The sequence below is a fragment of the Phalaenopsis equestris genome, unplaced genomic scaffold, assembly GCF_001263595.1.
Source record: "Phalaenopsis equestris unplaced genomic scaffold, ASM126359v1 Scaffold000428, whole genome shotgun sequence".
NCBI lineage: Eukaryota > Viridiplantae > Streptophyta > Magnoliopsida > Asparagales > Orchidaceae > Phalaenopsis > Phalaenopsis equestris.
This window is the reverse complement of record NW_018164869.1, coordinates 2,149,663-2,162,742: the sequence shown is the minus strand read 5'-3', so window position 1 is coordinate 2,162,742 and position 13,080 is coordinate 2,149,663. Positions and strand designations below refer to the sequence as shown.

At 35.9% G+C, this 13,080-nt stretch overlaps 1 protein-coding gene across 2 annotated transcripts; it reads left to right on the top strand.

The window, feature by feature from the left end:
• The first annotated feature begins 4,716 nt into the window (after nucleotides 1-4,716).
• On the top strand, nucleotides 4,717-11,456 carry LOC110027533 (inositol transporter 1). Of its 2 annotated transcripts, XM_020729008.1 has the most exons (7): nucleotides 4,717-4,841; nucleotides 4,937-5,037; nucleotides 6,625-6,695; nucleotides 6,782-7,117; nucleotides 8,357-8,464; nucleotides 8,790-8,975; nucleotides 10,286-11,456. In XM_020729008.1, exons 4-7 carry the CDS (start codon nucleotides 6,815-6,817, stop codon nucleotides 10,955-10,957), a joined length of 1,269 nt encoding a protein of 422 aa, XP_020584667.1. In that variant the 5' UTR covers nucleotides 4,717-4,841; nucleotides 4,937-5,037; nucleotides 6,625-6,695; nucleotides 6,782-6,814; the 3' UTR covers nucleotides 10,958-11,456. The 2 variants fall into 2 exon arrangements, with proteins under 2 accessions (XP_020584667.1, XP_020584666.1); XM_020729007.1 differs by having other exon boundaries at nucleotides 4,749-5,037.
• Nucleotides 11,457-13,080: the final 1,624 nt, after the last annotated feature.

Below are 13,080 nucleotides of genomic sequence, written 5' to 3'. Positions count from 1 at the left end.
GATATTCATCATAATATCATCACAATACTATCATAATATCGTCAATCTGCACTGCACGTAATATTTTCTCGTGTAACTATGACTTGGCTTCTTCTTGGTGATATTATTTTGATTGTTTTGTGGTATTGGATATCTGATAAATTTGTCTGTAACTTCAGAGAAATAACAAATTGTTATGTACTGAATTTTTCAGATGCACTTGCAAGGTATAATTGATGTCTTTTTAGAACTTTGGTTTTGTTTTTCTGAAGGGAAGCTGTGGTTAGAAGCCTTGACAGAAGTGAGGACCATGAGACTAAAACCTTTTTAGAGGAATTTAAAATGAGGTGGTGTGTAATTGTTGCCTAAAATACCGGCCAAAATTATATAATCAGTACGCCCATATTTGTTTAGTTTAGGGTTGATCAATCGAGTTATTAAGAGAGTTTGGATAGGGCTCAACAAATCACTAATGGTGAATTGGCTTAAGTTGACTTTAGCTTAGAACTTCACAAGATCAAATCATTTGCCTATATAACTCGAGCTATTAGGATATTTGTCAACGAACTAGAGGTTCTTACCAATAGAACTCACCAAGGTATGTCTTTTGTTTAGCACTCATCTAAAATTCTCTTATAGTAGATGACAAATTGCCAAACACACTTGCATGTAGCTACACTAAGTCAATTTTATATACCTCTCTTATAAATTTATTAGGTAGCCCATTCTACATCATCAATTTTGATCGTCACCCATAAATAAGTGGTCAACATGACAAGCATTGAAATGATGTAATTTTGTATTTTTGAGAACAAATAATAAAATATTGAGAACAAATAATGATGTAATTTTGTATCGAAACCCTAAACCCTAAAACTTCATCTCATTTTACTTCTCTAATATAACTTCATATACATGATCATTTTTCTTTTCAAATCAAATTCGCTTGTAACCTCCAATCCAGCCCACTTGAAGAGAATCCCATAGTCATGAAAAACAAAGAATGTCCCATAAAGCATTTACAAAACATGAAGGTTTATCTAATAATGAACAGTGCCTAAATGTTTAAGGGTGATTATTTATTCAAGTAAATTCATCTTTGTGTCCATAATTCATCATTTAGAAGTTTTTTTCATTATAAAATTACATGTTGGGCGTCTTGTTGGATATTTTGATAGAGATAAGACTATTGCAATGATTAATAATATTTACTTTTTGTCGGGAATGAAAATGTATGTAAGATATATTATTTCACAATGTAGGACTTGTCAGGCTACTAAAAAAAGAAAATAAAATAAAAGATTATAGACGCCTTTACAAATTTCATATGAATCCTTATAACAAAATAAAAGTGTCTTAGGCTATCATGAATGCTAGGAAAATATGATTATTGCTTATAAGAGTTAGCTTGTTTTTTAAATATGACATGTTTCATATCTTATCATAAATTATTAATAGAGCTCATATTAATAAATTATATGTTGATAATATAGTCACGAATTACCTTAAATAATTATTTATGAACAACATGTAAAGTTCTAGGTGGCCTCACTAGTCTCGAGACCTTCCCCTCGTTGGATGTCAAGGTCAAGTGGCTCCTAGCAAATGCTAAGAAAATATGATTTTTACTTATATAGAGATGACTTGTTTTTCCTTATAACAACATGATAGACTGTCTTAGGCAATCATGAATACTAGGAAAATATGATTTTTACTTATATAGAGGTAAGTTGTTTTCTAAACATGACATGTTTCATGTTATATCATAAATTATAATAGTGCTCATATTAATAAGCTATATGTTGATCAAGTAGTCACGAATTACCTTAAATAATTTTTATGAAAAGCATGCAAAATTCTAGGTGGTCTCACTGATCTTGAAACCTTCCCCTCGTTGGATTAAGGTCAAGAGGTTGTTGGTGAATGCTTTAGATGACACTGAAATAGTAAGTGAGGGACTACTCCAAGTCGCCTCAGACAATGATCACCTCCCCATCGCTCGGAAACTTCATAGATACATGGTATGTGGAGGTGATGGCTCAGAAGAAGTCGAGCAATGAGCAACCGAAGATGAGGTTGTAGGTACATGGAGAATTAACAATGAAAAAATCTACCACATTTGTGAATTGCTTCTCACCTTCTCCATGGATGACTGGCATGGCGAGGGTTCTTAGAGCTTCTTTCCTCTCTTTAGAGAACCCATAGAGTGGCCTAGGTGTGGTCAAAATAAAGGAGGTGCTCAAACCCATATTATTAAAAACCAAGTTAAAGATAATATTCACCGAGCACCCAGTGTCAACTTGTGTGCTTCCAATTTGGTAATTAGATGAAGATAATGTCATTGTAAGGATTTCCCTTTGGTGGTAGGTCAGTGTTAGTAAAAGAGATTGGAGGATGTGAGTTGTGTCGCAACACCAGGGCAGTTGCACATAATTCACCCATCTCGTGCCTCTTCAACCTGGCTCAGTGGGACGACTCTCCTCCATCCCCTGCAATGATGGTAGGAATTATGTCAACTATATGTATCTTGTGGGCTCAGACCGGTTCGTTTATGACTTCTTCAATAGGAGTCTTTCACTGTCATTAGGTAGTTTCTCTGTGCACAACAAACTCCTTCACCTTATCGGCTTTGACCAGATCCTCGATTAAGCTTCAGAGGTGTTGAAACTCCTAAGTGACATAATAGGTTTCGATGCTATGATTAATACTTCTTCGGCTCCCAGAGATACGCCTAGCTTTCATCGGGGTCACCTTCTTGAAATTATCTTGATTTTGAATGACTCCATTATCTTAGCCATCGAGACTCTTAGCAGAGTGTCACTAGGGATCTCGTGAGTAGGTGGAGATCGCTTCTCGTATCAAATTGATCGCCACTTGGTGTATCATACTTGTTCTCCGAATAATGAGCCATGTTGGTTGCCTAGTAATCTGAGTGTCTCTGTGAAGCCTCAAAACTTGCTTGAGTAAGAGGGTGAGGGTTGTACCTAAGTTTTCATCCTTCTCCATGGGTGGCTCTCTTCGTTGGGTGATAATTGCTTTACTCATTTCTGAATGAAGCGGTGGGAGTTGTGCTTCTACAGAGATGTGGTTGTTAGCTAGTTTCGACAACTCGGCTAGTATCTTCGGTCTTTATAATCTCAGTGCATACCTAAAAATCTTTCTTTCAATCCTTGAGTGAGGGACACATTTGTACCATTGGGTCTAAGTGTAGAATATCTAACATTTCCTTTTGAAAAAGAGTGAAAAATGTGCTTTGGGTCTCACTTGTCCTTCGTGAAAATGTAGGAGAGCATGCAAGCTCTTCTGGACTTTTTGTGCATTAGTGGACTGCACAAAGAACATTCATTTGAAATCTTTGAATGACGATATGATCATTCTTGTTGATAGTTTGTTGAATCAATTGAGAGTCGAATCCCTCGACGTGGTAAAGAAAAGTCGATATTTCAATGCGTCATTAATCTTGAGTAGACATACAGTCGACTCAAAGGAAGTGATTTGATTAGTTGGGTCCATTCTTCCCTTATAACATTAAAGCGTCAGAATATATGGTGGCTTGACATCAAATATCTAATAAGAGAATGCATTCTCTGGCTATCGCGGTGCATTAGTGCACTCAATCCGATTCTTGTCGATTGATGTTGAACTAAAACTATCAAGCTAATGGTTTCGTCCTCCTTTTCTAAGGTCAAAGGGACACTTATGTCGTTAGGTGTCAGAACATCTTATCCGTGTTTATGTTCATGCTCCTTATTTAGCATGTCTAATCTTTTCTAGCATATGATCCTTCATATATTGGATCTACTGGATCACATCTTCTTAGGGTGCACTCCACATTGTCATTAGTCTTCCTATTGTGAGGTCCTTCTCTTTGCATGGTTCCTCTTCTTATTGGTGACACGATTCACATTCATTGCACCTTTCAAGATGTTAAATACAAAATTGTCTGTGAATCATACCCAAGGAATAGAGAGAAAATAAGGAGTGAGAGAAAGAGAAAGTAATGAACAGTGAGGAAAAGTGTTCTCTTCAAAAAATATTTTCTCTATTTATAGAGGACATAGCACAATGGTGACATTACATTTTTGTCCCCATTTAGATGAGGTTCGTATTGAGGTTTTTCTAATATTTTATATGTATGCACTTATGATTCAATTGTTTTCTGGCTCGACTTGCTAAACTTAGTTGGCTTCGGGTCGACAGGGCAACTTGGTCGGTAGTGTTTGGTCGATTGATCCTGTCTGGTTGACTATCTTCGTTCCCTGGTGAGGAGTTTTTGGAGTCTCCATGAGATGGTTAGAGGTCATTTGCGAAACTAAATCATTCTTTGGATCGACTTTACTATAAGTTAAGCTATCACATATAATCAGCTTTCCTGTAGTGTTTGGCTCAGGAAACTCTTTCGTCTTGTGTTCAATCTGATGGCATGTGCATGGATCATTCGGTTATCTTTTTGTTTGTCTCATAGCTCGGTCGATTTTGGCCTAGTTGGCTTAGATCATATGACTTTGTTCGTTCAATCAAGTGAGTCTCACAATCGTCTAGTATGGGTCAGCATACGTCGTATTCTTCTCTTGTGGACGGTTAAATCAGGTTAGGATGATTTTTGACATCTTTAATATGTGCAATAAGAAATTTTTAATTGGATGAGTTAGATTTGAAAGGTCAAAAATAAATTGGACTTACTCACTTCATCCACATGAAATTTAAGTTATTTTTAAACAAAATGCTTGTCGTGGTCGAAAAAGTTGTACGAGCCAAAAATTCCTTCTTACCTGTTCTGGCTTCTCACGTCTCCTCTTCTTCATCCCCGAGCTCGCCGGCCGATTTGGGTTGCGGGGGTTCTCGATCTCTTGCTCATTTCGGTAAGAAATTATAGTATCTTGTTTAATGAGGAGATTTTGTAGTAGGGTTAGGAGATGACGATTGAATCGATGTCGGGGTGTTCCGTCATGTTTAGTCCGCCAACGAAGAGGAATATTAGCTACTTCGGCAATCGTTATGTGCTCAGCCTGGCAGCTACTTCCGGCATCGGCGGCCTTCTCTTCGGCTATGATACTGGTATGGATTCTTACTTGTTTGATTCGATTCTATTCCATGAAGCAGTTTTTGCTGTCTTTCTCGTTTAAGATCTTTAGTAATGATTGATTATAGTTGCTGTTGCTGTGATGGAAACATTGAAAATTGGAAGATTTGTTGATGGGGCTGCATCGGCTGTTCTTGGGGTTTGTTAAAGATTACATGTTGATGTTTTTTTCTGAGCCTTTTAAGGCTGCAAGTATGATTTAAGTTAAATAGGATTTAGTGAATCCAGATTTATTAAATCTAATTATTGTTAAATCTGAAATGTTGTTTGGTTCAATTAAGATTAAATCTAGTTAAATTCATTTGATGTGTTCGTCATAAATCTCTTTGAAGTATTTTCTTCTTAAGCTAAATCCGTTAAATTCAAGTAATAATTGAATTTAATAAATACGGAAAAAATTGAATGTAACATAGCTTCAGATTTATCTGAGTGAGAAATGGCATTTGGTTGGATTTATGTTAAACAATCACGTAAATCCTATTAAAAGTAGCCTACCAAACAGATTTTGGGTGGTGAAATGATTTAAATAGGTTTCTAATTTTAAAGCCATTTGACTCAGTGATGCTTTCTTTATCCTACTTAATTTTGTTAAAAAAAAACTTTTTAGTATATCTTGATAAATTGTGTCAGGATGGGGCTAATTTTATCACTTATGTGCTTAATTTCATGTCTCATCAAAGGGTGAGCATTCTGTCGTTTTAATGGATCAGTTTTCAAATTGGTCAATCCGATTGAAACCAAAATCGGATATCCGAAAAACCGAGCCATTCAACATTTTGATAAAAACAAACCGACCGTACCGAAATTTAATTGAGTTTAAAAGGTTCGCTCATGAACAAACCAAATTTTAATTGTCAGTTGGAGTTCGGTTATGAACAAGCATCGTGGCTTCGACATCTTACATGTATAATATTGATTTTATTTCGTTAATCTTCCATTTAATATTGAATTTTTGGTTTTTCGGTATGTTCAGTTTAAATTAAAATTAAAAGCTAACCAATAACCGAAAACCGAATATTGAAGTTTCAAAAATCAAAATCCAAAATGCGTTTTTTGAAACCAAACAGAACTAACCAAATTTGCTCGGTTTAGTTTTTCAGTTTAGACCACATAATGCACGCCCTTACAATCATCAATTACCTTCTATATGACTAAACCATTAGGCAATTTAACTAAATCATTAAATATCTAATGAGTAAGTTCTATTTATCTAGTAAATTTCGCTGCACTGCTTAAAAGCTTACAACACTTAAAATCATGAGCATATGGCATAAACTTAGCCACATCCCAATACCAAAGGTATCAGAATCTGGTGTTTTATAATTGTATAATCTGACAGTTATGTTTGTTGTTTGGGACATTTACTTGCATAACGCTGGATTCCTGTGTATTCACATATATAGCATCCAAAATACCACTATTTTAACTTTTTAAAAAGTGAAATATACCTTTAATACACAAGTAGCATACATGTAAAAATTGAACTTTAGATGTTATGTATGTAAATACATAGGAGCTGAATGGCATGTATGTAAGTCTTCTTTATTGTTTTTGATAATCAGGAGTTATATCTGGGGCTCTCCTCTATATCAAGGACGAATTTAAGGAGGTTAATGACAGCAGTTTCTTACAGGTGTAAATTGAATTCTATCTCAAACATTCCATGATTTCCAAGTGCAATATTCGAATTGAATTATTCGATGATTGTGTGATTTATAGGAAACAATTGTAAGTGTGGCATTGTTTGGAGCGATGATTGGTTCTGCAGCTGGTGGGTGGATCAATGATGTTTATGGGAGAAAGAGAGCCACCCTTCTTGCGGATGTCATGTTTATAATTGGTTCTCTGGTTATGTGTCTTGCCCCGTTTCCTTCTATCCTCATAGTTGGGAGGCTTCTTGTTGGCCTTGGTGTTGGAGTTGCTTCCGTAACTTCGCCGCTTTATATTGCGGAAGCATCTCCTTCGGAAATTAGAGGAGGATTAGTGAGCACAAATGTACTTATGATTACCGGCGGGCAATTTCTATCATATGTTGTAAACCTTGCTTTCACTGAGGTAAGATTCATCTTGCATTCTTTGATCTGATTTCACATGTTGCACACAATTCTTATGTATGTACATATGCCGCGCCTAAATTTTTATATTTGCAAACATAGCACTTGAATCTTTGATATCACATTAAAAATAGCACTGTTATCACTTATTAAAAGTCAAATACACCTTTTCATGAATAAGTTTAAAGCATTAATGCACTAAATATGTAAATATGAAAGTATATGTGTGAGATATGTAAATATATAAGAATTGTGTGACACATATGTAAAATTTCCAACTTTTTTTTCTGAGGTAATACAACTTTTTATGCGTGAGTAAGGTGACATATATGTAAAAAATGAAATTTGGATGTTAGTAAATACATAAGAATTGAGTGGTATATATGTAAATCTTCCTTACATCTATCACCCAAAGTGTTTTATCGTTTGAAAAAGACGTTGTTGCTTAATTTAACTTTGTGAGCTGAAAGTGGTTTAATGTGTTGACTAAAGAGGATCTCTTTAAGGAGTTATACATTTTGATTCTTAGCCTATACTTGAAAGAGTGCAAAGGTGATTCTGAATGCCGGAAGTTTTGATTTAGAGGCTATTTGGTTCACTAACATCTCAATTTTACATCATGTTTCTAAGTCATTTTAGATGTTTAGTTTGCTGCCATATTTTAGCATCAAACTTATAGATGATTTTAATGACATTTTAATAACAGAATTCAGAACTAAAGATTATGAAGCTGTAAAACAACTAAAAAACAGCAATCAATTTTCTGATTTGTTCATTTAAAGTCGCAAAATTTATGTTTTTGATGTGTGTGATTGCTCGACTTTTCAAAGGCTGCAACTTTTGTAATTACAAGAAATGAAAGATGAAGAAATTCATTATGTCAGCATGTTTTGGCATCTATAATAATCTGTCAATACTGTTTAGTAGACTGATTTTTTTCTCCCTTACATTCTTCAATAAATCTACAGTGTGAATACACCACTTTTCAAAGGCTGCAACTTGTGGTGCATTTACATACATGGCACATAATTCTTATGTATTTACATATCTAACACCAAAACTTTCATATTTACACACACAGCACCCTTACCACTGTTTAAAAGTGTAATACACATTTCATGCATAGATTTAAAGCATCAAAGTGTTATGTGCGTAAATATGACAGTTTAGGTGTGAGATATGTAAGTATGTAAGACTTGTGTGTGTGTAAATTTCTGCTTCAATTTATGTGTGTTAACAGGTTGATGGTACGTGGCGTTGGATGCTTGGTGTTGCTGCCGTGCCTGCTATTCTCCAGTTCTGTTTGATGCTTTGTTTGCCCGAGTCGCCTCGGTGGCTTTACTCGAAGGTATTTCACTCTCGAAGAAGAGCTTCGTTGTTTCCTTCTTTGGAGCATTTACATACATACCACATAATTCTTATATATATTCATAATTACATGCGTGCCACTCAAATCTTTAACATCACATCAAAAACACCGCCATCACCATCTTTTTAAAAGTGAATTAAACCTTTTGATGCAAAAGTTTACGACATCAAGATGTTAGAATTGTAAATATCAAATTTTGGGTTTTAGAAATGTAGATACGCAAGAATGCTTTGGTATGTTTGTAAATTTCCCTTCTGCTTTATATGAATGAGTGCTTAAACTCTCCATTTTAGCCCATTTGCAGAAGGAGAAGGTTCAGGCTATTTCTGTGCTTTCGAAAATCTATGATTCTGATCGTTTGGAGGAGGAGATAGATTTGCTTGCCAGTGCTTCGACTGAAGATCTGTGCTCCAATCAGACTGTTAGCTACTTCGATGTTTTTAGATCCAAGGAAATGAGGCATGCATTTTTGGCAGGAGCTGGTCTTCAGGTAAATGATGATTGCTTATGAGTCTCTTCCAATTTCTTTTGGTTATTCGGATTTCAGAATTTGAGTAAAAAGTGAGAATGATTTACATACATGCCACTCAATTCCTATGTATTTACATATCTAACACCTAAACTTCAACTTTACATACATAGCTAGCACCTATATATGCATGAAAATGTGTATTTCTCTTTTTAAAAGGCGAATGATGGTGTTTTTGATGTGATGTGAAAGATTCGAGTGGTGTGTAGTTTAAGTGTTTGATATGTAAATACATATGAATTGGGTGGTATGTATGTAAATGGCCCCTTAACTTTCTAACTTTTTTTCTTCTCAATTCCAAAGAATTTACATATCTAACACCTAAACTTAAATTTTTTTTATACCACTAAAATCTTTGATTTCAAATAAAAAATATCATCATTTTCACTTTCATAAAGTGAAATACACCTTTTCGTGCATAGATAAGATGGTGTATATATATATATATATATATATATATAAAAAATTGAAGTTTAAGTGTTAGATATATAAATACATAGAATTGAGTGGTAGGTATGTAAATTTCTTTTCTCTTATTTTATTGTGAGTGTATCTTAAGGGAAATTGATCTCGATCTTCATACGAGTCACTTTAAATTTCACTCAAATTGTTCGTTTAACATGCTAATGTTCTTTATCTGCATCCTACAATATTAAAAGAGTAAAGTGCTAAAATAATCCCCCAACTATTTACATTTGATCATTTTAATCTCAAAGTTTATAAAAATACAAACTTTACCCTTGGATTATTTTAATGTGGCTATGTGAGCTAAAACAATCTTCCTTGGGGACTGAGCTGGATATTAAATTGTCACTTCTAGAAACTTTGGGACTAAAATAGGAGTAAGTATTACGTGGTGTCTGCGTGTGCGGATTGATGTTATTAGATAGTATTGAGGTGAATAATCACTATAATATCATCATAATACCATTAAATCCGCACCTAACTTGTCCTATCCACATTTCCTAAAAATTAGACGCTTTCAAAGGAACAAAATATTACATCATGAGTCTTGATATAGAAATGCATTAGACGCTTTCAAAGGAAAAAAATATTACATATGTTGTTCTCATACAGAAATGTATCAGGACTCCAATGAAATTGCGTCACGTCACACGACAGACCCATTAAATAAAAAAAATTATGTACTTTAATGTATGATCTACCTCCTCCGAACTCGTCTTGCAATTTATTAGAATTCTTCCCATGTGATATTTTTCACTTTCAAAAGAGTCCGGGATAGTTTTGACAATTTCCAAACTTGTACGCAGGCATTTCAGCAATTCACAGGAATCAACACAGTAATGTACTACAGTCCCACCATCGTACAAATGGCAGGCTTCTCCTCCAACCAGCTCGCCCTACTGCTCTCCCTCATCATTGCGGCCATGAATGCCGCCGGCACCATCATCGGAATCCACCTGATCGATCGCTGCGGCCGACGCCGGTTAGCTCTGACCAGCCTCGTGGGCGTCTTCATCTCCCTTCTCATGATCGCAGGAGCGTTCTTTCTCCAGTCATCCGGCGTGAGAAGCTCGCTCCATGGTTGCTGTGGAGCGAGTCAGGGATGGCTTGCGGTGCTCGGTCTGGCTCTGTACATCGTCTTCTTCGCGCCCGGCATGGGTCCGGTTCCATGGGCGGTGAACTCGGAGATCTACCCGGAGGCGTATCGGGGAGTTTGCGGAGGAATGTCGGCAACTGTGAACTGGATATCGAATCTGATCGTCGCGCAGTTCTTCCTGTCGGTGGTGTCGCTCGTGGGAACAGGCGGGACTTTCCTGATTATTGCTGGGATTGCAGTGATGGCATTTGTGTTTGTGTACGAGGTTGTACCGGAGACGAAAGGTTTGACATTTGAGGAGGTGGAGAGGTTGTGGAAGGAGAAGGGATGGGGTGATGGTGGAGGTAGCAGCCAGCAGCCTCTGCTTCTTGGTGTGGCCTGAACATGGACAAGCTATTACTGGGGAGCATTTACATACACACCACACAATTCTTTTGTATTTATATGTTTGGCACGTAAACATTCATATTGAGAGATATTGGTGAGTTTTAAGTCCCCTCAGGTCACGGATTCGAGCCCGCCTCAGTAGATCACTCTTGTAGCGCAGGATCGAGTGGTTAGGCACATCAGGGTGGCTGACGGCTCATAATAAAAAAAACAATGAACATGATGAATTATAAAGCTTGATCGGATCGGGTGTTTACCCGTGGAATCGCGGAGTTGTCTGCAATCAGGGGAGACCTTCTGCACAGGATGCAATCCAGAATCAATTCTAGTATTTATTTTTATGATTTTGTATTTTCTAATTAGATTATTTTTTATTAGGAGAGTTTTATAAATGTTATGCTTTGGCTTTTTTTAGTTTTGATGTTTTTTTTGAAAATGAGAGATTTTTCTATGTTTTGTGCTCTTTGGAATATTGTATCATTTTCTTTTTGGAAGTGACGTATTTGTAGCTTGTTCAGAAATCGGTGGTGGAACCTCGACGCCACCCAGGCGTCGCTTATTTGGAGCTTTTTTTGTTGCTTTTAGCCTGGATAGCGGTTGACAGATGTTGATCCTGTGTGAACTCCGTTAAACTCACATATTATCATTCCCTTGTCATTCCAGCAAAACCCATTTTCTTAATAGCTTTTGAAGCCCTAGAATGGTATCATCTGGAATCACAGCCCGACAAGCCCTAGATTTTTAAAATTTTATCATCCTTGCTGATGTGTGTCAAATGTGCATAAATTTTTTTTGGTATTTTTATATTATTTATGTCATTTTTATTCTTTTATATGATATTTGTAGTTGTATATATAGTGTACATGTGACTAGGCAACTCAGGGAGCGAAGAAGATGAAAATGACTAAAAAAACTGGTTGAATTAAGCTGAACATGGGCCCATGCGCCAGACTTGGGAGCCTGGGAGCCCGGATCCATAGACCCAAGCGGGCGCCCAAGAGCTCAGAAATAGAGCAATAGGCGCTAGCGAGCTAGTTATGGGCATCTAGGCGCTCGTAAATGCGAGATCACGGTTCAGATGTCTCAATTCACATTATTTTGCTAGCAAGGGCTTAGGTTGGCGGAAGCAGAAGGTTTGGGGAAAATTTTTTAGATCGGGGCTACTGCATTCAAACTTCTTCCACAGTTTTAGACTTGGAGATCTCTTGGAGACTTTCGACACTTGAAGAAGAGATGTAGTAGAGACTTAAGTGAGGGTGTGTGAATATTTTAGTGTTTAGTAAGAATGTTTACTTTCTTGTATGTGTGGAAGCAAAACAAATTGAAGCTTTATTGTATGAAGAAGATTCAAAGTGGAGCAAAAGAAGAATAATTTTGGGTATGATTGTTTTTCATTATGTAAACTTTTTCTCTGGATTTTAATAAATTTTTCTTTGTTTTCTTAAAATGAGTAGGAACTAAATATTTCACTCACTTGAATTTGTAATCAATGCAATTTAGTCTTATCCTTGAATTGTGAGTGAACATTCCATAGTAGCACGTTGATGTTTTAACCTTTTGCACGTAATTTACGTCAGATTTAACTATTTAGATTGTTAAAATGAATTGTGGTATAGTACTACGGAGTAGACTAGTGAAACTATTAGATTAACATATATTATTTTAGGAGAACAAAAATACTGCTATTAGAGTAGTGCAATCACATAGGGAAACATGAAAGTATAGGAGTTTTTGCATATTTAGAGAAATATTTGTAATATGAAATACAAATATTTCTTAATATCACTTAAAGGGGCTAAAGAATATGGTTGTTCATGGTTGCCAATAACATTGGAGTCTCTTGGTAGGGCTAGATTACTAAGTCAAATTCAAGGGAGGTTTCTTTACTTGATTAAAACCTTAAAACTTAATTAGTAGGTTTCAATCTTTTGCAAACATTAGTTTTACTCACTCTCAAAAACCCACCAGCTTTTAATTCTTCAAGCTAGAATTAAAACAAATAGACTAGAACTTCTTTGTATTTTGGAGAGTTAACTTGGTCATTATGGGATTGATTCATTGACTAAAATTCACATACCATGTGATTGACATCTATACTTGTATGATTGTTGGTGTTTC

What these genes read in the sequence shown, in the direction of transcription:
- LOC110027533 (XM_020729007.1), top strand. Translation starts at nt 4,896, where the DNA reads ATGACGATTGAATCGATGTCGGGGTGTTCCGTCATGTTTAGTCCGCCA. An exon ending in CTCGGTGGCTTTACTCGAAG is followed by an intron (nt 8,465 to 8,789) that starts GTATTTCACTCT and finishes GCCCATTTGCAG; the next exon opens with AAGGAGAAGGTTCAGGCTAT. An exon ending in TGGCAGGAGCTGGTCTTCAG is followed by an intron (nt 8,976 to 10,285) that starts GTAAATGATGAT and finishes ACTTGTACGCAG; the next exon opens with GCATTTCAGCAATTCACAGG.